The 21,999-nt window shown below is 50.1% G+C and overlaps 1 protein-coding gene across 2 annotated transcripts in view; it reads left to right on the top strand.

The window, feature by feature from the left end:
* The first annotated feature begins 3,089 nt into the window (after positions 1–3,089).
* RGS10 (regulator of G protein signaling 10) overlaps positions 3,090–21,999 on the top strand; it is a 35,425-nt gene continuing 16,515 nt past the window's right edge. Inside the window, exons 1-3 of one of the 2 annotated variants that reach the window (XM_066239087.1) lie at positions 3,090–3,208; positions 13,964–14,082; positions 15,646–15,732. In XM_066239087.1, coding sequence (XP_066095184.1) covers positions 3,160–3,208; positions 13,964–14,082; positions 15,646–15,732 — 255 coding nt within the window. In that variant the 5' untranslated portion in view covers positions 3,090–3,159. Of the gene's footprint in view, positions 3,209–9,012; positions 9,136–13,963; positions 14,083–15,645; positions 15,733–21,999 lie in introns of those variants that run through there. The other variant, XM_066239089.1, reaches the window with a different exon arrangement.

Raw genomic sequence — 21,999 nt, 5'->3', positions numbered from 1 at the left:
ATTTAAACTATGTACATGAAACCTTAACCACGGGTCTTTATTTTTGTACTGTACTTACTATCTAAAAATACAAACAGGACAGTAGAAGTGATTTGAAGCTGTTCAGGTTTTCACTTGACTTCATCAAGTCCTGGCCTCCTTCTCAGCTCAGGAGGGATTCAGGAGCACGTTCTGGGCCACAGCAGGGTTTCTTTCAGAGTGGCAGGGTGGGCCCAGCCACCTGCATACCACTCATGGACGCCTAACTTCTTACCCACAGTACCGGCCTCCTTATGTTCTGTGTTAGGATACTTGTCCTTTTCTGGGTAGGGGTGCCGCACAAATCCCTGTCATTGTTTTGAGAACGCAGGGACCTTCTCTGGAGCCAGGACTGGGCCAGAGTTTTAAAGCCCTCCTCTTACAAAAGGGGAAACTGCGGCCGGAAGTTGAAGCACTCTGTTTCCCCGAAAATAAGACCTAGTGCAATTTTTTTCAAGCTTAGAAATAAATATAAGGCCTCCCCTGAAAATAAGACCTAGCGCGTCTTTAGGAGCAAAAATTAATATAAGACACTGTCTTATTTTCGGGGAAACAGGGTATCACTGCTCGACTCCCTTACAGCCGAGTGGAAACGTCATTCCCCACGTCGGCCAACAACAGGAGACGCTTTTACCATCCAGCCTTTGGCTCCCGGCCGGAGGTCCCATCCTGCTCCCTCCAACACTCTTTCCCTGGTCTCCGGCTGAAACGCCGACCACGCGGACGCCCCGAGGCAGCAGGCGAAACCCCGCAGAGACGCCCGCCCCCTGTCGCAGAGGCCCCGCGACCACCAGGCTCGTGCAGCCCGCCCTGCGCGTTCGGCCCCCCGCGCCACCAGCAGGAGCCGGGCGGGGCGCGCGCCGTCGGGGGCGGAGCTCGCTGGGACGTGGGCGGGTCCGGGTCCGATCCAGGGGCTGGCCCTGCACCAGAATCATCCAGGCCCGCGCTAACGCTTTTCCTGGGAAGTATGGGCATCGGTTCAGGCAGAGTCACCATCATTTATTGCTTTCCATCTTCGAAGGAAATGGAGGGCTCCAGCCCCAAGTCTGACAGCATGTGCATCTGCCGGCATTCCTGACGCTTACACAGTACATCATTAGCAGTGGCTGTGACTTTTGTGTGTCATCCTGTACCAAGCTTGGTGCTAGAAACACAAATAACTAGAGTTATTATCAGCCTACTTTACTGATGCAGAAACCGAGGTTCTGAAAGATTGGGACTTATCTAGGTCACACAACTAGTGAGTGACAATGCATCAAGTCCAAGTTTCCTCGTCAACATCTCCTGAGCCCACCCTACCTTTTCCCTGCCCCAGACCCCTTCGTCTCTGCTCAAGACTAGCCTCAGCTGGTCTCCAGGAATCTGTTTCCGTGCGCCTTCGACCCATTCGCCTCATTATGTAAAGATTTACCACTGGAGATGGGTGGTAGGTGTAAAGAGGGTTCACTTTGTAATTAATTGTTTTGTACTTTACACGTGTTATTAACTTTTGGGATGTATTTAATGTTTAGTAAAAATGTTTTAAAGAAAAAAGAAATCGAGCCTCTGAGCTGGGTTCTAATCCTGTTCCTAGTCACCGCGTTCTCCTCAAATTCCCCCCTCCCCCAACACACACCCCATAACCTTCAGGGCCAGAAAAGCCGCTCCCAGTAGCGGAGCGGGAAAGGGCTTGGAAATACTCGGAGGAAAATAGCTCTGGGAAGGGAACGGTAGGGAGAGAAATGAGAAGCAATCCTAGGGCCAGATATGGGGTGAATTGGGACCGAGAGAGTGGGAGGAGAAATTAGTGGAACGGGAAGCTCAGAATAGAAAATATAAAAGAAAGTGCCAACTAGTGAAAATACTCCAAAAGGATGGGTGGAAGGGGGGCGGGCGGCGACTGGGGGGCCATTTAGAAAAATAGCAATTAACACAGCTAAAAATAAAGACCAATTTAGAGACAAAGCCAGATACACAAGGAGAAAAACAAGACTCGCCAGAAAGACAATTCTTCGCAAGGCAAATGCTCAAGAAAATGGGATAATGACATCCCTTCTTGGGATGTTCTGCAGAAGAAATGAGATAATATACTAGAGTGGGGTGCGCGGCGCTGAGCAGGTGACTGGCGGCGGGGGAGGATCAGAACCAGAGTGCAGTCGAGCACTGAGCGCAATGACCCCACCAGGAGGTGTGCCACGTGTCCCCAAAGTTAGAGAACTGTCCCCGGCCAGTGTGTGTGCGGGGCAGAGGCTTCGCTCTGCGCCTGAACCCACGGGCTTCCCCCAAGGTCCGCCCCTGAAGGCTCAGGGCCAAGGGCGGAAGGCGCCCAAGTTTCAGCGGTCGGGGAGAGGGCGCCCACCCGCGGAGGGTCGGCTCACTTCTCTCGCGGGCACCTCAGCCAGGACCCTGGTGACGCCCCACCGGCATTCGCGGCCGGGGGGAAGGCCCAGCGCTCACGGCGTCGCGGGGCGGGCAGGCCCGGTAGCGCTGGGATCTCGGATCCCGAGAGCGAGGAAGCGAAGGCCATGGGCCGCACTAGGGTTTTGGAGACCCGCGAGGCCTCCTCGCCTTCCCAGTCTGTGAACTGGGAGGTGACCCCCGCCTGCCGCTCCGCGGGGAATTTGCATAGCACCTCTCTCCCCAAAAGACAAGTAATCCTAACACAGAAAATAAGGAGGCGGGTACAGGGGTAGAAAGTTAGGCGTAGACACGTTACACGGGTTGCCAGGTCCACGCCTGCCTGTGCGCCCGCGTCGCGGTGCCTGTTACTCCGGGCTGCAGGGAGAGGGGTGGGCGCTGGAGTCGGGAGCTGGACGGGCGGGACCCGGGGCGGTCTCTTCCGATAGCCCCGGAGAGGCTAAGGGACCGGGGACGCGAGACCCTCTTGGACAGAGTCCCTACACCCCGGGCGGCGCGGGTCCGCCTTGGTCAGCCCTGGCACCCCGAAGCAGGCCCGCGAGGACCCCGCCGGGGTGGGAGGGCAGGGCTCAGGGAGCGCGCCACGCGGCGTCCAGTGGGGAGGGTGGCTGGGTGGGGGCTGGCCGCGCCAGGGCGGCGCTGAGCCGGCTCCTCCTCCCTCCAGCCTCCTCCTCCTCGCCTTCCTCCCGCTCAGCCGCCGCGCGGCCGCGCTGCTCCTCCTTCCTCACCCGGGCGCCGGCGGAGATGTTTAACCGCGCGGTGAGCCGGTTAAGCAGGAAGCGACCGCCGTCAGGTAAGCTGCTCCCGGGGCCCGCGGGCTGGAGGTCGGGGAGCCCCGAGGCGCCGCGAGGATCCGCCGGGCATCCTTCCCTCCCGCCTGTTCTCGGGCGGGTCTGGGCTGTGCCGCCCCGACGAGAGCCGCAGCGGTCCGCGCCACTTCTCCCTGCGCGGTCCAGCGTTCCTGCGGTTCCAGTCGCGGCGGGAGCGCAGAGCCCGAGGGGCTTCCGGGGGAGGAAGTTTGGTTGAAAGGAGGAACAACAGCAGTTTTCTTTTTAGTAATTGTTTGGGAGAAAAGGAAATGCAGGATACCCCCAAACTTTGCATTTAGTATGGGCTCTAGGTTCCGAAAGCAGAACGTCGCACGGGTTCCCCGGGTTCTGGAGTTCTCTGTCCGCGCTGCCGACGTTGGTGCGAAGGATGCCCACACGGCGCCCAGAGGAGGCACGACTTGATCCTGGGCATCCGACTGGGCATCCGGGCCTGGGCTGCCCTGCACCGCAGAGCCGAAATGTGGGGCCAAGAGGGAGCGTGAACACCAGGGTGGAGAAGGGCACTTCTGTAGTTTGCGCCAGGGAGGCGCTTACATTACAAAGGATTCGGTTTGGCCGTCCCTTTGGACCAGCCTGAGCTACAATTTGGGGCAACTGGATAGGACAAAAAAACCACGATGACGATGAAACCATGCCCTGATTCCAACCTTCGTGATAATAGCTACGCCCCTTTGAGCGCTTACTAAACCTGGGTTTAGGTGTCTGTTTCCCCGGCTCACCCTTAGGCCAACCCTATATGAGATAGGAATTGTCATGATCGCTTCACAGAGGAGGGACTCCAGGAGCTGTTAGGTAACTTGGCCCAGGTCACACGGTAGGTGATGAAGAATCCAGGTTTGCCTGACTGAGTTCTGAGGCTTTTCTGCTGACTCCCACCTCCAGAGTGACATCTGCAGAGGAAGAGTGTGTACGTGTTGGTCCCTACCCTCTTTCCACCTACTCTCATTTTATGAGGGACATTGCAGTTGAGAGGTTGGGCCTGGGTCCAGAATGGCCCGGTCCGGAATCTCATCTACACGCTTAGGAGATAGGGAACCTCTATATGTCTCTGCAGATAAGGATGTACACAAAGGAATAATCATAGCTCCCTCCTTCTCTTTGAGCACTTCATTGAAGCTGGTTTCCCATCTGTCAAGTCATACAAATCATTGCATTTAATATTTAAGACAACCCTAATAATGTAGAACCACAGAGGGTTATTGTAAGGAGCTTATATGCATGTTTAGTGGTCAGGGAAACATGCCGTGTGGCCTGTGGGTCAAAGCAGTCCGTTGTGGGTGTTCACTTTGGCCATTCCCTACTGTTGGATATACACAGACCTGTGGAGCAGTAGTCAGAGCCTGCACTTAAGAGTTAAACTCCTGGTTCCCACCCCGACTACCATTCACCGACTCTGAACAAGTTATTCGACCTGTGAGCCAACTCCTAAATTATTGGGAAATTTGGGAGCTGCTTGCTAAACCATACCTAGCCGGAAGTTGGCTATCGTCGGACATATATACCATGAAAACTGGCAAATGCTAAAAGTTTTTGCCCCCCTAGGAAAGCTGGTTTGCCAGTACACCTCTACATCAATTTATCCGATCCCTAAAAGTGGGTTTCATAGAGTTGTGGGATTAAATAGACTAAAACATATGAAGCCCATAGTACAATGCCTGACACATAGTAAGTACTCACTTATGGCTCGCAGTTATCTTTACCCTCCTGTTCCTGTTATAATAGAGCTGCTGTGAACATCCCTGAGCAGGTTATCGTTTGCTTTGGATAATTTTGGGTGTGAAGTCTTCCAAACAGAACAATTGAATTATGTCACGGACTTTATTTTAGGGTACTGTTCCATGTGGGCAGGTTGCACCCCAGAAATATCTGGGGCAGTTCTTGGGCCTCTAGTGAGTATACCTCTTTCGGGATAACGTGTTTTAAGCCTGATTAAAGGTGCTTAGGTCACTGAATAAAGACCAGTAGCTAAAAATCATGATTTGGTGTTGGATGCCTGGTGTCCACAGGCCTGATTTCCTTTTGCTTTTTAGGTTTAAAGTCTGCCCCGCTGATGGGAAAGGATATTAGGTCCTGCGGGTTTGGTCATCACCCAGCAGGGGAAGGAGACCCAGCCAGTGAGACAGGGGGACTGTGAGCCCTGAGGCAGAGGTACTGTGCAGCCAGCCAAGTGAGCCACGGAACCCTGCACTGATTTTTTTGTTTTGTTTTTATTTGAATGAATTTTCTTTTTTATTTTATTTTATTTTTTTGTAGTTTTCTGAAGTTGGAAATGGGGAAGCAGTCAGACAGACTCCCGCATGTGCCCGACTGGGGTCCACCCGGCATGCCCACCAGGGGGCGATGCTCTGCCCATCTGGGGCATCGCTCTGCCGCAATCAGAGCCATTCTAGTGCCTGAGGCAGAGGCCACAGAGCCATCCTCAGTGCCTGGAGCCATCCAACTTTGCTCCAATGGAGCCTTGGCTGTGGGAGGGGAAGAGAGAGACAGAGAGGAAGGAGAGGGGGAGGGGTGGAGAAACAGATGGGCGCCTCTCCTGTGTGCCCTGGCCGGGAATTGAACCCGGGACTCCCGCATGCCAGGCTGATGCTCTACCACTGAGCCAACCGGCCAGGGCCATTGAATGAATTTTCTTAAAGTGGCCCCACAAAAGCAGGCTCTGCCCCTACAGGACCCCTAATTTGGACCTGGCTGCAGACCTGTCTCCCAGTGCCTTTTACTAATATGTCTTGCTATTCAGCAGACTCTTATTGGAGACAGTGTCTTTAAGCTGAGGGTTTGGCATTCCCGGCCCCTAATTCCAGGGTTCCAAATGCAATTCCCTTATTCTCTTTCCTGAGTTTTCTCAAAATGTGCTCACCAACTACATGGGGGGAGGAAGGAGGAGCTTGATGAAATGCAGCTTTCTGGCGCATCCGGACCCCCAGACCAGTCCTGGGGACCGAGGCTTGAGGGAGAGTGACTGCATTTCCACAGTGCCCCAGGTGATTCTCACCCCTGAAGGATTCTGCCCACCCATCCTGCCCCCCACAACCACCTGCACTGTTGACAGTAACTGCCAGGCTGCTGAGTTGAAAAGTAAAGCCAAAGCCAAAGCCACAGCCCGTGACTAGACAGAGACCTGTCAGGGGAATCTCCACCTGCCAGCCAGGCCTCAGCCCCACCCCCACCCCCGGGCCTGTTATGCATTATCCCATTAAACTTTTGGAACCAGTTTCAGATTTATTGCTGGGCTTAAGTTTTTATTTAAAGATGACAGTTGACATAGCAATTTAATGCCTTTGTTTTAACAATCCAGCAACAGAGCAGTCTCGGCCCCTGGGGAAACTTTCCCTGCAGAATGTCCCTGGCCCCAGCCTTTGGGTTCAGGGAGAGTGAAGCAGGGACATGGAGCGGCCGGCTGGGCCCAGGGGTGTCATTTCATTCCAGGATGGTCAGCTGACCCTGTGGTGCCAGCTCTGAGCACCATGGCGGCCTGTGGATGTTGGGGGGGAGCTCTTGCTGCTTTATTACTTTCACTGACTGTAGTTGAACTGATGTCTCCTTTCCTCACTGTTAGGAACTTTGGAAACCTAGACAGGTGCCCATTTCCTGGCGGACTGAGTCACTTCCCTCCTGGGGCTGAGTAACCCCCCCAGCCCCCTGACACTGGGCTCATGGAACTTGCTGTTTAAATTATACTAAATTTACTCTCACCAGTTTCTTCTGCTTCCCCCAGATAGCTTCCCCCAGCCCGACAGCTGCCCTGGGGGTGGTTGTGGGGGCCGAGGGGGCCCAGGCAGGCGACAGCAGCAGCTCCTTGATAAGGGGTGTCAGGCGCATCCACTTGAGTGACACAGTCCCTGCAGACTTCCGGGGACACATTTCCTTTCCAAGCAAGTTCCCATCTCTCGCGGCCCTGCCTGTGGGTCAGCTTTTCTGTCTCATCTGCAGGGTGCTCAGGGACCCCTAATCTGCCCTGCCCAGTCCCATTCCCCACCCCACCCCAACTCTGCCCCTGGGTGGGTGGACATTCCCACCTCTGTGCCATTGCTCCTGAGGGGGCTCCTGTCCAAAGCCGGCCTCCCTGCTCCAGCAAACATGCTCTTGCACTTCTCTCTGCCCCAGCCATGCAGCCTGTCCATTTCAGCTTTCCCTGATAGCTGCAGAAGCCGCCCAGGCCAGGGACTTGGCCAGAGCCACCCATTTCAGAAGGGACAGAGACCTCAGATCTCTGACCCAAGTCCACAGCTACCTGCATAACCTCACACAGTAGCCATCCAGTCATCTGATAAATATATCTCAAAAATATCTCCCTCTCAAAAAAAAAAAAGAACTCCCTCTCCCTCTCTCTCTCCTCCCCCTCCCCCTCTCCCTCTCCCTCTGTGATAGTGTGATAGACTCCCGCATGCGCCCCAACCAGGTCCCGGCAACCCCTGTCTGGGGCTGATGCTTGAACCAGTAGAGCTACTGGCTGCAGAAGGGGAAGAGGGAGGGGGAGAGAAGCAGATGGTCGCTTCTCTTGTGTGCCCTGTCCAGGAATAGAACCTGGGACGTCCATATGCCGGGCTGATGCTCTATCCACTGAGCCAACCGGCAGGGCAAAATATATTTAGAGAATGAATAGGGACATGACTTTTCTCTTTCCTGCCCTGCCTCTCTGCCTTACTTCCTTCCGTCTTTCTTTTTTTACTTTCTTCCTTTCTCCAGACAGGACGTTAACGAACAACCCCCTCACCACCCATCTGTATTGTTCCACAAACGCAAGGATGTTTAATACCGCAGGTAGTAGGAAAGATATAATTTCATGTAAAGGACTGTTCTGGTACACAAGAATCTTCTAATAGGGAGAGGCCGTGGGGAGAGGGGAGAGGAAGACCTGTTCTGATATCCCCCCTTTTGTAGCCCTTGAATTTTGCACCATGTAAGTAAATATAATTATCTATTAAAAAGACACCACCACCAAAACCCCAGACTGTCTTTCATCCATCCACACAGCTCACTTGGGTGATATTCCCTTTTCCTATTCTCATTTCTTCATGGACCAGTGAGGAAAACTTCATACCTGTCCGTGGCATTGTGGGCAGATGGCCATCTGGGAACTCCCAGTCTCATCTTCTCAATTAATTTTAAGTTTTGTGAGAAAAGGGGCCCCGCCTTTCATTTTTTGCATCTTTCTTTTCTTCCTTATTTTTGCTTCTTTGCTTGCTCCTTTGGAGCAAGCTATTTCATTTCATTGTGCCTCAGTTTCCTCATCTGTAGAATGGGCCAAACAGTTCACCTGAACCTCCAAGGGTTGTTGGGAAGTTGAGATGGGATCTAGTAAGTGCTCAGTAAACAGCAGCTATTTCTATAGGCGTCATTCTTCTCTCTGCCTTGCCCCCCAGCCTGTCAGAAAAAGACAGCTCTGACTCTCAACAAATGCACAGTCTACCTGTCTGATACAGGAGGGGAAAAGTCACTTACATGCCTTGAGGTAGGGGCAGGGGCGAGTGACAGAGAAGGAGAGTGAGGGCACATTTTTGCATGAATGTGAGTCCCCAGAGGAAGCATGGGGGCTTCTGGAAAGTGAAAAACCATAAACATAATGACAGGGTCTTCACTTTCACCCCCAGAGTACAGCTTTTGGGTAGTTTTATTTTTTCTGGGCCTTTGCCTAGAAAGTGAGGATTCTAGGGAGGCTACAAATATCAGTCCGGCATTCTTATTTCCTTCCCTCTGGTAGAAACTAGAAACCAGCGGCCATCTGTTGTTTAGTCCACTCAAAAGAGGATGTTGAGGCTTGTTTTGCCTTCGGACCCAAGGGTGCTCGGGAGGCCTGCAGCCCCGGGCCGTTCTCACACACGGAGTCTCCGAGAAGGCAGTGGATTTGGGGCTGCGTGGAGCGCCCTCCGTGGACCCCAGAGCATGGAGCGTAAGGAGCGGCCCCACTGCTGTGGCAGATGGCCTGGGCTTGTGTATCCCCAGGGCGCTGGCAGGGCGGAGCAGGGCCTGAGGGGGTGCGGTGTACAGACACAGGTGCACGGGGCACTTCGGAGGCGCAGCCTGCACACTCGGCTTTCTTTGAGGCCCCAGACCTCGTGGAAACTGCCACGACGCCGTGTCTGAGCTGAGCCAACCCCCCTGCAAACCTGCTGCCCTGCTGTTTGATGCTTGCTATTATTATGATTACCTTAGCACTTCTTAATTTTTATTATTTTCTGCTAATTGCAGTTCACACAAACCTCCCCACTCAGGGAATTGCATGTCTGATGGGTAGTTATTTTCAGAAGCTAGATGCTGGGGCCGATAAACACTTAAGTGATATTTAGATAAAAGATAGAGTGTTTCCATGACCCAGTTTCTCTGGAACCTTACACAGATCACCAGATTTGCTGCATCTATGTTGGGATGACTTTTTTTAAAAAATGTAATATGTTTGATGTGGTATATATAAGTGATCTGGGTTTTTAAATAAGTTTTGTGGAGTATCTACCTTCCTTGAGTATTTTCAAGAAGTGTGGTATGTGGGCATGTGCGTGTTGCATGCGTGTGAGTGTGTCGTAGCAAACCACTTTAGAACTTAGGGTTAACATTTTTGCCTTTCCCTGGGCTTGAATGTTGAGTTTATTTTCTTTAATATGCTGTGAGTTTTAGGGGTACTTGAGACAGATCCTTTGAGGATGTAAGTTGACCCTGCTGTTGAGGACGCTGATTTTTTACTAAAATGTTATATGATTTGGGGATATCGGTGCAGGACCCCTGTCCAGACCTTCCTGCAGATGCCTAGCAGAAATCCATACTGTAAGCCTTCAGTTCTGGTGAGCGTTACAGATGCCTTTTGAGTATGGATTTCCAAGGAATTAACGCGTGGAGAAGGTCTCTGGTAAATATGACATCATAACATCTATAAATAATGCATGATGCAATAGGCTGCGAGCACCCCAGCCCCAGCCATCTGCACCGGGACTCTGCGCCCGCCGTCTTTGAAATAATGGCTTTTCCTGGGGCCAGGAGCCTTGCAGAGCAGCATCAATGTAAGTGGGAAGCGTATGGACGTGTTTGCATGCGGGGTGAGTCTGGCGCGGCCTGAGAGGAGTTTCTGTCTGCACGGACTTGGACTCTTACCCGGTTTTCTCAGTCTTCCCCCAGGGTGTAATTGTTATCTCTTCAGGGCCGTCCTGTTCTGGCCTCTGTGAATGTGAAGATCAGCAGATATAAAAAATAAAAATGACAGTAGAGCCTCATGGCAAAGGGCATGCGCTCTGAAGACTGTCTGGGCTTGACCACGACTCCCCTTTTCCCAGCTGGGCGACCTTGCAAGTTACTGTGCCTCAGTTTTCTCACCTGTGAAGAGGGGGTCATTATGAAAACTGAATGATATAACCTATGTAAAAAAACTCAGAACAATACCCAGAACATTGTAAACAACGTGTTTATTATTAGTTAGTGACAGATTAATCTGCAGATAAACTTATTGAAAAATAAGTATTGTGTCTGCAAAACTCTGAAGGTCTGAAATGCTTGCAAGAACCCAAGAGGTATAAAACCATTTTTTTTTCATGACAGAAATGTTTTACAATTGAACTAAACAACAAAAGGTAAACAGAGCCAGACCAACTGGAAATAAGCATTACCCCCAACAACTAGTTACCAGCGCGGGGTTCTTAAAGCTGCTTGAAAAACAGGTATAACTTTTTTTCCACCTGGGCATCTGGAAACTTCTATCAAGGAGAAAGGAAAGAAGAGCACGGGACCTTTGTGGCTCCGAATGCCAGGAGTTGGGAAGCTGGGTTTTGCTTTGTTCTTAAGCCCAGATAGTAAACCGCTAGCTGTGGAGAAAGGTTCTTTCTTTCTCCCATGCATCATTATTGGACTGATTGTAACATTTAAAGTGAACTGAGCTGGCTTAGGAGGCTCTTACATACATCCATCAGAAAACAGCAGACGTCCGCTGAGCAGGGAACAGACCCCGAGTAACGGAAATGCCCCGAGTTGAGGGGCAGTCTTAAGGATAGTGCCAAACGGAGTGCACCTCTGTTCAGTCTCACTGAAGGTCAGGGATAATGACTTGGAAAAGAAAGGCACTGTTTAGCAAATGGAGTTTGCAAATGTTGAGCCATCCAGAGCTATCCATCTATCTATATTAATACCAATCAAAAAAGATTATGAAAACAGGGCATAGCTAAAAGCCTTAATCAAAATCGAAAGACATCAGTGGCTCAGTGGATAGAGCATTGGCCACAGGCGCTGAGGATCAGTCCCAGATGGGGGTTTCTGGGTGGATCCTGGTCAGGGTGCAGGCAGAAGTCTGTCTCACTATCTCTCCTTCCCTCACTTAAGACAGAGAGAGAGAGAGAGAGAGAGAGAGAGAGAGAGAGAGAGAAAAGAAGCAAGGAAGGAAGGAAGAAAAAATGGAAAGACATCCACTTTCCATCCAGCCTTTCCTTAGCTGGGTGACATTGGATAGGTCATTTAACCTCTGGACCTTTATTTCCCAAGCTATATAAAATAAGGTGACTAGATGATATTAGCAGATTTTGAATTGTGGAACTTTCTGTTTGAATGGAAGGTGGCAGGGACATCCAACCTACAAAATAATTAGAATATGAAATAAAGGGTGGGGCAGGTGGCAGCTGTCAAGAGCGGTGGGGACAGCTATCTCACCTCCGTTAACCAGAAGGTCTGGTGAACCAGACAACTCTTTCGGGTAAATGGGAATCCACTGAGTGTATTTATTTGCATGATAGCACGTCAGTGAAAATCCAAATGTGGTTTGGTTTATTATTGAAAAGAATGTCAAGAGTTTGGGAATCCATCAAGGCCAATCCAACATAGGGCCCAAGCAGTGGTTCTACAACAGCCAGAGAGATGTGCAGCTGCCTGAGACTGTTCCTGGAACTGCGACCTTGAGTCTCTACATTTATTTACTTAAGGGAGGATCTGCTGGGGAAATGAAGTCAACTGTCAAACTTGTATCCTCCAGGTAAAAAACAGGAGAGTTGACCAGTGGGATGCTTGGCAGATAGAATCCTGCTGCAGAACTTTCTTATAAGAATGATCTTTTCGTTTGATTTACACTTCGTTGGAAAGAAATTCCGCGTCCAGAGGCTTGCCATTCTAGCTAGCATTTGCAAAGAGAGCAGAAACGAGAGTCCGTGAACTGAAGATTCACTTTGGGGAAGTGTCAGATCCGTTTGTGTTTGTGATGTGTTCGAGTGAGTTTGCTTCTTGATTAAAGGGATGGATTTGTCCCAAGTCATGCCCTTGCATGCTCCATCGCCCATGCGTATTGAAACAGCCTTCTGCCGGGGTTCTGGCTTCTGCTTTATTTAGCCCAAGTCAGCCAGAGAATGTCTAAAATCCAGGTAGTTTTCCCAGATGCTGGGAGATGGAGTCTCAGCTGCTTGAGAAGTGAGTGTGTGTTTGAACCCCAATAGAACATAAGAGGTCACAGAAGCTGAATTACTATTAATTCCAATGTGTTCTGATACAACTCTCTCCCCTCAAACCCTTAAAATTGTTTGGCCCCTAGTTATTTGCAGCAGTTAATATTTATAAGACTTTTTCATGTATCCTTTTAAAGTGATTTGCTTGGCTGGTTTATTTTGTTATTATTATTATTTTCAATTACAGTTTACATTCAATATTATTCCATATTAGTTTCAGGTGCACAGCACAGTGGTTAGAGAGTCATATACTTTACAAAGTGTTCCCCCGATTTGGCCAATGTCTTAATTAAAAGCTTATTTCCTCCTAGATTGAAACTGATCTTTATAACGGAGAAAAAAAGTATTAGCTATAAAAATAGTTCACTCGCTAATTCATTATTTTAAGGAAAGGGAGAGAGGAACTATTTGTTGGATAACCCGAAATGTAAGGGGATTGATTACCTTTATTTCTAATGCAACAGCCTATGGTCACACAGTTTGAATGGGCCAAACTGGGTTTGGAACATGGGTCCATCCCAAGTGACATTCCATGGTTCTCCCTGGACTCCAGGAAGGGGCCAAATTCTGTAGAATGTGACATGTTGGTGTTAACTTCCTTCTACTGGTTGGAGGTTCCCTGGACCCAGTTAGTAGTAACAATCCTGTCTTTATTTAAAATTGTGGTCTTTTGCGTTAATTTTTATTTTTCAAAATATTTCATGAAAATATTTATCTTGATGCCTGAGTTTTTGACAACCCCCTCAGATTCTGCACCTGCAGCCAGAGCCTCCCTTGCGCCGTCCTGACCCTGGTATATACTTTGATTTGTGTGCCAGGCATTGAGCTACTTGCTGGAGATATCAGATAAGGATGTACGGGAGCCTTCAGACAAGTGGGCGTCAGTTGCGCAGAGTTACAACTCAGCATAATTATAAGATGGTGTGGAAAGTGCAATGGGGAAGGAGTCTCTGTTAAGCCAGGTGCCTGGGAGGAGGGATTGAGTGAGACTTGTGGGCTGCCTGCACTTGGCTAGTGGATAAGGCGGGGGAAGGGTGTAAGGGGACTGGCGGGAAATGACGGGTCCTTTCATTGCTCTAAGCCTCAGTTTTCCTCATCTGTAAAATGGAGAGAATGGTAGCACCTAGTTCATAAGGTTGTTTGTTGTCAGGACTCGAATGAGTTCACTAGGTTAAGCGCCTAGGATAGAGTCTGGCACCTAACTTAATATATGTTAGTCACAATGATGATGACGATGATGATAACCATTCTATGCGGATGTTTTTAAATGACAGTATTTTGGACCACGTACACAGTCTAAACTTTGCTTTGCAGACATCCATGACAATGATGGGAGTTCCAGCAGCAGCCACCAGACCCCCAAGAGCACAGCCAAATGGGCGGCCTCTCTGGAGAATCTGCTCGAAGACCCAGAAGGCGTGAAAAGATTTCGGGTTTGCCTTTTTCATTGTTGACGGGATTGATTTGACACGTGAAGACGTTTAGATAGGTGTGGGGGAAGCACGAGCCAGTTTTAATGCTGTCTGTCCCAACGCGAAAATAAGAGCTTCTTCTTGTCAATGCCCAGATGGAAAGGCTTTTCTGGTAGCCGCAGCCAGCAGCAAGGGTCACGCACAGACCGTTTCTGGGTTTCATATAGCTGGAGGGGGGGGGGCGATGCAGAGTAGATTCCGTGTTCATTGACAGGATTGACAGACTCTGACATCTGGGAGCAGTGGTCTGGGTCTCTCTGCGGTGAAGGTTTGTTCTTTTGTGTGTTAGGATTATTAACAGAGTGAGACAGGCTAGACCAGGGGTCTCCAAACTGCGGCCCCCTGAGGCCATTTATCCAGCCCCCGCCTCACCGGAAGGGGCACCTCTTTCATTGGTGGTCGGTGAGAGGAGCATAGTTCCCATTGAAATACTGGTCAGTTTGTTGATTTAAATTTACTTGTTCTTTATTTTAAATATTGTATTTGTTCTCATTTTGTTTTTTTACTTTAAAATAAGGTATGTGCAGTGTGCATAGGGATTTGTTCATAGTTTTTTTATAGTCTGGCCCTCCAACGGTCTGAGGGACAGTGAACTGGCCCCCTGTGTAAAAAGTTTGGGGACCCCTGGGCTAGACCCATGGTTTTCAGCTGCTGGTCCACAGACTGGCGCCGGTCCACCAGAAATTTTGTGCCAGTCTGTGAAAGGGTTAACCACCCTGATGTATGAAGATTGAAAAACACTGGGCTAGACAGCAGCTGGCAAAGTGAAGTTGAACCCGCACGAGGAGGAAGATGGATGGGGAAGCATCGGTGCTGCCTAGAAATAACTTTTTTGGCCAGCAGCAACCCCAGGTGTCAGTTAGAAGGAGCACGTGTGAATTTGAAGAATGCCTTATCTCTGCCTGGGTTCCACTGAAATCTGTCCGTATGTCTGGGATCAGGCCAGGAGAAGCCGTCGGCTGTTGGTACTTCGGCACCCAGGGAGGGAGTGGCAGGCAGGGCTGCTAACATTTCTGGACACACCAGGCCACTGTGAGCTCTGCCTAGATCTCACGGAAGACGCTTTCCCATGCCACGCGCCCCCAACATCTGCCAAAAGAGAAAAATAGAGACCTCCAACTTAAAATAGTTTTCATCATGATGTTTTTGGACATGGTTAATACGTTTTGTTTTGTTTTAAAAAATGGGCCTGATTTTGGAGGAATGTTCTTGGTTTAAACAATGTCTGGAAGGAACTAATATATCTTCCACTTTAATTTACTTCTTGGTGATTTATTGTCCGCTTAGTGTTGTGAGGAGACGCTCGCTTCATCTTTCCTCGTCCTTACAATGTCAAAGACATTCAGCTCAAATGCACATGAAATTCTAGCTTTAACATTAAACATACCCTTTGTGTTTTAGGGTGGTGTTTTTTTCATGCTTGTCTTTCGGATTTTGCCAAATCAGTCCTTGAAGGGAAATGCATTATTTGTTCGTTTTTTAAGTAGAATACTGTTTTATATTTTTTCTTCTCTCTGTCTATAGGAATTTTTAAAAAAGGAGTTCAGTGAAGAAAATGTTTTATTTTGGCTAGCATGTGAAGATTTTAAGAAAACGCAAGATAAGAAGCAGGTATTTATTCCTCTTTGTAATCATGTGCTCCATCATCATTTTTTTCTAATCTTTCCTTATAAATTTACAGCTGCCTATCCAGTGTATACTGAAATTGCCAAGAGAAATCTGTTCTACACTGGTTTTGGGGGTAAGACATAAGGTGCAGCAGATTAGGTATCTTGCGTTGCTCAAATATCCGCAATTTTAAAAGGAAGGCGTTAATCCTCGTTTAAGTGGAGCTACGCAAACAGACAAATGTTAAAGTAAAAATAACAGTTTATGTCACTGAGAGTTTATCATAGTGGGCGATTTTCTTTTTCTTTGTGAATAAGTTAGGAGAACACCGCCCCCGGAGTTTGACGCGTCGGCCTTTTGTGCAGGTAGAATGATCAGCAGTTGTGGTGACGAAAGCCGCGCGCCTCAGATGGTCGTCAATTATTCACGGTATCTTCACGAAACATCCCGTAGTTGGCAGGCGTTCCACATACAAGGTTTCTGACTGTTCTCCCGGACATATGTGTGCTCTTTGCAGGGGGTAGCCTCCGATTCCAGCGTCAGCCAGTATTTCCGCCATTGAGAGCTGGGTAGAGGGGAGGTGGTGGAGGTCAGGGGGAAGGAGGCCTGCGGGTTAGGGGTGGTTACGAGGCTGTGCCTGCGGACTTCTAAGAGGCGACCAGCTAAATGCCAATGGGGTCTGGTAATGTAACATACGTGAGTGCGGCTTTTGGTGTGAGGCTGTAGGGAGTGGTCGGATTGGGGTCCTCAGGGGCAGCTGCCCTGCCTCCAGGTGCCGCAGCTGGGAGTTGAGCTGACTTTGGCAGGGAACACTTCGGGTCTGTGGCTGTCTAGGCTTTCCCTGCTTCCAGTCCTGCCCACCGAGGTCTTCGCTTGCCCACCCTTGTTCCCAGAACCCGGAGGGGCCTTTCTTCCTAAGGCATCTCCCATCTTCAGCCCAGTGCTGCCTAGTTCTCCAGAGAAGCTGGACATGTGCATTCTTATGTGAACTCGTCCAATTTTATGAGGGTTAGAACTAATTATTTTTTTAAAAAATGTAAAACCTTGCCTGCCAAACAAAACACAGCCGTGGGCAGAAGTGGCCTGTGGGCTGTCGGCTGTTGAAGCATCTGTCTCCGAAAGCTGGCGTCCACGAGGCCAGCAGTCCTTACGTGTTTGCCGACAGCAGCTTGGAAAATGTTCATCACTGGTTTATTCAGAGGCTTTTTTGGACTCAGACACACTTTCCCTGAGACGCAGCAATGTGGCCTTTCTCTCCGTAGGGCAGGAGTGGATTCTGAGATAGGTTCCCTGTAGCTTGAATTTCCTGGGTCAGCCTAGAAAGCCATCCAGGGTGGGGCCGTAGGCATTTACTCTTGCTGGCTTCCAATCCCTGGCCTCAGAGAGCAGGGGGTGGGGGTGGGGAGCTGCTTCGGAGAGCTAGGATGTTGGGGGTGAGAGAGGCCTACCGGTAGGCCGGCCCGCCCCATCACTGGAGAAACCTCGGCCAAGCTGGGTTGCACCAGCACTCCCTGCATAACGTGCAGGAGTGTCCTTCAGTTCAGCCGAGTTCCCCAGATCTCTGTGGAGCGCCTGCTCGGGACCAGCCCTTGTGAAGAGCACGGGAGACACACGGGGACGGGGACGGGGACGGGGCAGATGAGCTTCTTTGGGGAATAGGCATCGGAGGGGAAGTCACTTGGCAAGCCTCTGCCAGCGTGGCGAGTCTAGAAACGGGAAGTGCCGGCTCTGTGGAGCACAGGCGGTGGGCTGTTGGGAAAGCCCCCAAGGGAAGTTACTGTTAAGCTGACACCTGAAGTGAAGTTTGGGGCTGGGGTCATGTTCCCGGAAGAGGGGACAGCACATGGGGGAGAGTTCCTGGACAGAAGAGCTGGAGGAAGGCCAGATGGCTGGAGGGTTGTGCTCTGCTCTGCTCTGTGGCCTGGCTCTGCTATGCAGGAGTCCGGCAGGCAGGTGGGGCACACTTGGAGACCCTGGGTGCCCAGGTGAACACTGAAAAAGCCATGTGGGCCTAACCTGGCGATGGCGCAGCAGATAGAACATCAGACTGGGATGCAGAGGACCCAGGTTTGAAACCCCGAGGTTACCGGCTTGAGTGCAGCATCATCTGGCTTGACCGCAGACTCACCAGCTTGTGCGCAGGGTCACTGGCTTGAGCCCAAAGGTCGCTGGCTTGAGCCCAAGGTTGCTAGCTTGAGCAAGGGGTCACTCGCTCTGCTGTAGCCCCCCCCCCCCCGTCAAGGCACATATGAGAAAGCAATCAGTGAATAATTAGGGAGCTGCAACAAAGAATTGATGCTTCTCATCTCTCTCCCTTCCTGTCTGTCCCTGTCTGTCCATCTCTCTGCCTCTCTCGCTAAAAAAAAAAAAAGAAAAAAAAAAGCCATGTGGGGTAGGCTGCATTGGCCCATCAGTAGCCTACAGACAGAGCTTCCAGAATGTGGCAGCTGCCCTTTGCAGCCAACCCACCGGTGACACCCAGACTATGACTCCTTGAAAGTTTGTGTCCTTAGCCTGGAGTGTGCCTGCTGATTGCTGCAGGGCACTGAATGCTGCCTCACTGTCAACTGCCTGAGAATGCAGCCGGTGCTAGAAGGGAGGAAGCATCCAGGGGACCCCTCGGAGCCCAGACCTGTCTGGGTGAGCCTCGTGGCCCCTCCCACCTCCCCGCAGCTGTGGGGGGACAGGTGAAGCAGCAGCTTGTCCAAGGCCAGCTTGGTGCCGACAGAGCTGGGATGCAGACCAGATCTCTGACTCCAGGGCCTGTGAATTCTCTAGTTGGTCTGGTGGCAAGGGAAGTAAAACCAGTTAAGTCTGAAGTCACTAATTTAGGAAAGCGGAGGAGGAGCAGGACATACATGGGGGGTGGGGGTCAGCCCTGCTGAATTTCTCAATCAGTCTTATTGCATCTGGAGCTGTTTGAGGGTTTATCTCTGCAGTGGACGAAGGCGGTTGTGGGATCCACGTGAATATCACCTTTGCTTCTGTTACTTTAGATGGGACCTGTGCTGGTTTGATTTCCATTCTTTTACTAGGTTTATCCAGCCAGATCGCTCCTTAGCACTTGCCACGTCTCTGGTCTTTTGTAGAATGTCTTTGTTTATCTTCTGTATTGTTTGCTTGTCCCTGTGTCATGCAGGTTCCATAAGGTTTGAGGCCTCTGTCGGTCTTCTCCCCAGTGTCCAAGTGTCTTTATCAGTGCTGGGACTTCCAGCTTGTTCCCCTTAGGCCAGCCGACCCCTGAGGATTCGCTGTGGGTGGGGGCCAAGCCTCTCTTCCTCTCACTTTGCTGCACCCTTGGACTTGACAGATGAGCATGCATCCATGCTGTTGGGCTCGTACACTCAGAGCCTCCAAACAGTGCTGTGTCTACTGTGCTCCCTGGGCTGTGACTCGCCCCCTGGCTGGCAGGAAAGCAGCCCCTCGGTTTCGGAGGGTCTCGGTACCCTGCATTTATGGTGGATGCTGGGGCTTCAGAAACGTGGGAGGGTGGTGCCCCCACCCCGCCCTCCTTCGGGTTCCTGGGTTGGTAGCCCCTTCCAGCTGTTCTCATCCAGCAATTAGCATTCAGAGCAGGTCCCTCCCTTTGCTCTTTCTTTACGGTTTAACATTTTTCTGTCCAGTGCCTCTTCCCCGTGAATTAGCATGTGAAATATATCTATTTTCTAAAACAAAGCAGCGTTTATGTTTTATAAAACGTCCAAAAAAAATCCAGCTCCAACAAGGTGTGCATTCTTTGATCACCCCGAATTCATTCATTCATCCATCCATCCATCCATCCATCCATCCCTCAGCACGTGCACGTTGGGCCAGGTTACTGTGTGACAAGGATTAAAAGGGACATGGCAGCCTGTACAGACTTGTAAAAACCAAACAGAGTGGGGCTGGGGAAGTGGTGGGGTGCCTCACGGTTTCTGATAATTCTCACTCGGAGAGCAACTTGCACTGGTCCTTAAATATAGCAATACCTTTTAGAGTCAACAGAGTTTGGGGGCAGTCTGTCGTATCTACTATTTGTATTGTATTTTACTTAACACTAAAACTTGATCCAGGATTTTAGAGGGTTTGATATTCTTATTTAAAGAAATAGTAAAGGCTTTTCTAAAAGGCAGAAACACACTATCTTCTTTAGTTAAACCAGAAAAGTATTTAAAGATCCAAAAGTGACCTACGTACTCCTCAGATGAAATGCGTTCATTCACAAGTGGGTGCTGTGAGAAGGGCTGCTCCCTTCACCCCTCAGAACCCCCCTGAGCTCACGCTACCTTTGGTTTGGGCTGTGTCTTTCCGACTTTGGCCTTTCGATGTGGACTTGAGCGTGGGATCGAGGCCGGATCGAGGCCGAACCCGACCGGTATATAGTGTTGGGGCCAGCCTAGTGTCTCCGTTTATACCCTGCTGAATTTATCATTTTTAGGTCTTAGCTATAAACTTCCTCTTACTCTAACCGAGGTTTCACTTACATACCTGTCTACTGCGTTTTCATTATGAAAATACTGTTTTTTGTTTGCTGCTGAGCCAAAGAAGATGCTACAGTTCCGTTTTTCTTCTTGCACCATTGTTTCTTTTCTTTTCATAGCCTCTCAGCTCATGGTTGCAGTCCGGGTTCACCTGGGGACAGTCCTCCTGGGGCCCTCTGACCACGGCTCCCCAGGCCGGCCTTTGCCACCACTGGCCATCCCCTTTGCTCCTCCTGCTTCCTGGACTCGGGTCCTCTGTTTGCAGCCATTCGCTCACTGTGGTGGTGCCCGGCCCGCATTAGTCTCTTCAGAAAGGGGATGTGGCAGGTAGACGTTTAAAGATCTTGTTGAATGAAAATGTGATTTCTCCTCTACTCTCCCACTTCATTGATAATCTGACAGCACAGAGTTGAATGAATCCTGGGTTGAAACTCACTCAGAAATTTAAAGACATTGTTCCATTGCCTTCGTCTCTGTTAAGAGTATTTTTATGAGGAAGCTGATTTGTTTTCTTTGCCTTTTTTCTGTCTCGAATAGTATAGGATCTTCTTTTCATCACCAGTATTCTAAAACTGTCTAGTTAGAGGCTTTGGAGGGGGTTGGGTTCATTCATTGTGTGGGCATGTTAGGGAGCCTTTTTTTCCCCCATATATTTGAGAGAGAGAGAGAAAGAAGAAGAAGAAGAGAGAGAGAGAGAGAGGGAGAAGCATTAACTCGTTCTGTTTAGTTGTGCACTCATTGTCTGCTTCTCAGACATGCCCTGACCAGGGATTGAACCTGCGACCTCAGCGTGTAGGGACGATGCTCTATCCTCTGAGCCACCTGGCCAGAGCCTTAGGGAGCCTTTCCACCTGGAAATGTATAGTTCTGGAAAGTGCTCTTATGTTATTGTTATTATTATTATGACCATTTTTTAAAAAAATCTTTATGGGCACTTTATTCAGATGGCCGGCTATCTGAGAAGATGGGGATTCTGTACCCAAAGACCATCTTCACACCTCGTCTCAGCCAACCTTTGTTCCCCATCTCCTTCTCTCTGCACGAACTCTGCACAAACTGGCTTCTCCATCAGCACTCCGCCATCTTGGCTGCTTCTCGTGGCCTCCTCCACGTGGCCTTTCTCTGCTCTCCTTTCTCCTCTCTCCTCTAATGCTAATCTCAGGAACCGAGAGCTATGACCATTATTTTTAAAAATCTCTTTGGCTTTTGGTTTCTGCTATTCTTTGGAGGTCTCAACTTAATTTTTAAATCCTTGCATTGAATTTTGTATGCTTTTTTTGGTTTGTTTTCTCTAGACCCTCCGGTTGCTTGCTGGTGGCCACAAGCCTGATACTATGTCAATAAACTAAGCACATCTCCAGTCCGCTGGATCGGGGAAGATTGGCCGGGGCGTTGTGTGCAGAACTGCACTTGCCCCTCCTGTTCAGTTTGGCACCCATGCCTGCCCTCTGCTCCACGCTGCTGAGTTGCAGCTTCCCAGTCAGTTTCTTCAGAGAAGAAAACTCCAGTCTGAGGCAGGGAGGGAGGAGGGAGATGACCGCCCGAGTGCTCCGAGTTGGGGGGCCTTGGGGTCCATTGGCTTCTTTCTGCTGCCCTCCTCCTCCCTTCCATCTGGGGCACCCGACCCCCGAGTTCCTGCCGTTTGTGGACATTTCTCGTTGGCACTCCCTCCCCCGCCCCGAGGTGCAGGTGCTTAGGCTTGTTCTCGCTCTGCAGAGTCATTCGCTGTCCCTCCAGCTGCGTTCCATTTCCTGAGCCAGTTCTCGGAAACAGTCTCAAATCCTTTACTTGATATTTTCTCTGCCTCGTG

Source organism: Saccopteryx bilineata, chromosome 7, assembly GCF_036850765.1.
Source record: "Saccopteryx bilineata isolate mSacBil1 chromosome 7, mSacBil1_pri_phased_curated, whole genome shotgun sequence".
Lineage (NCBI taxonomy): Eukaryota > Metazoa > Chordata > Mammalia > Chiroptera > Emballonuridae > Saccopteryx > Saccopteryx bilineata.
This window is presented reverse-complemented; position numbering and strand designations above follow the sequence as displayed.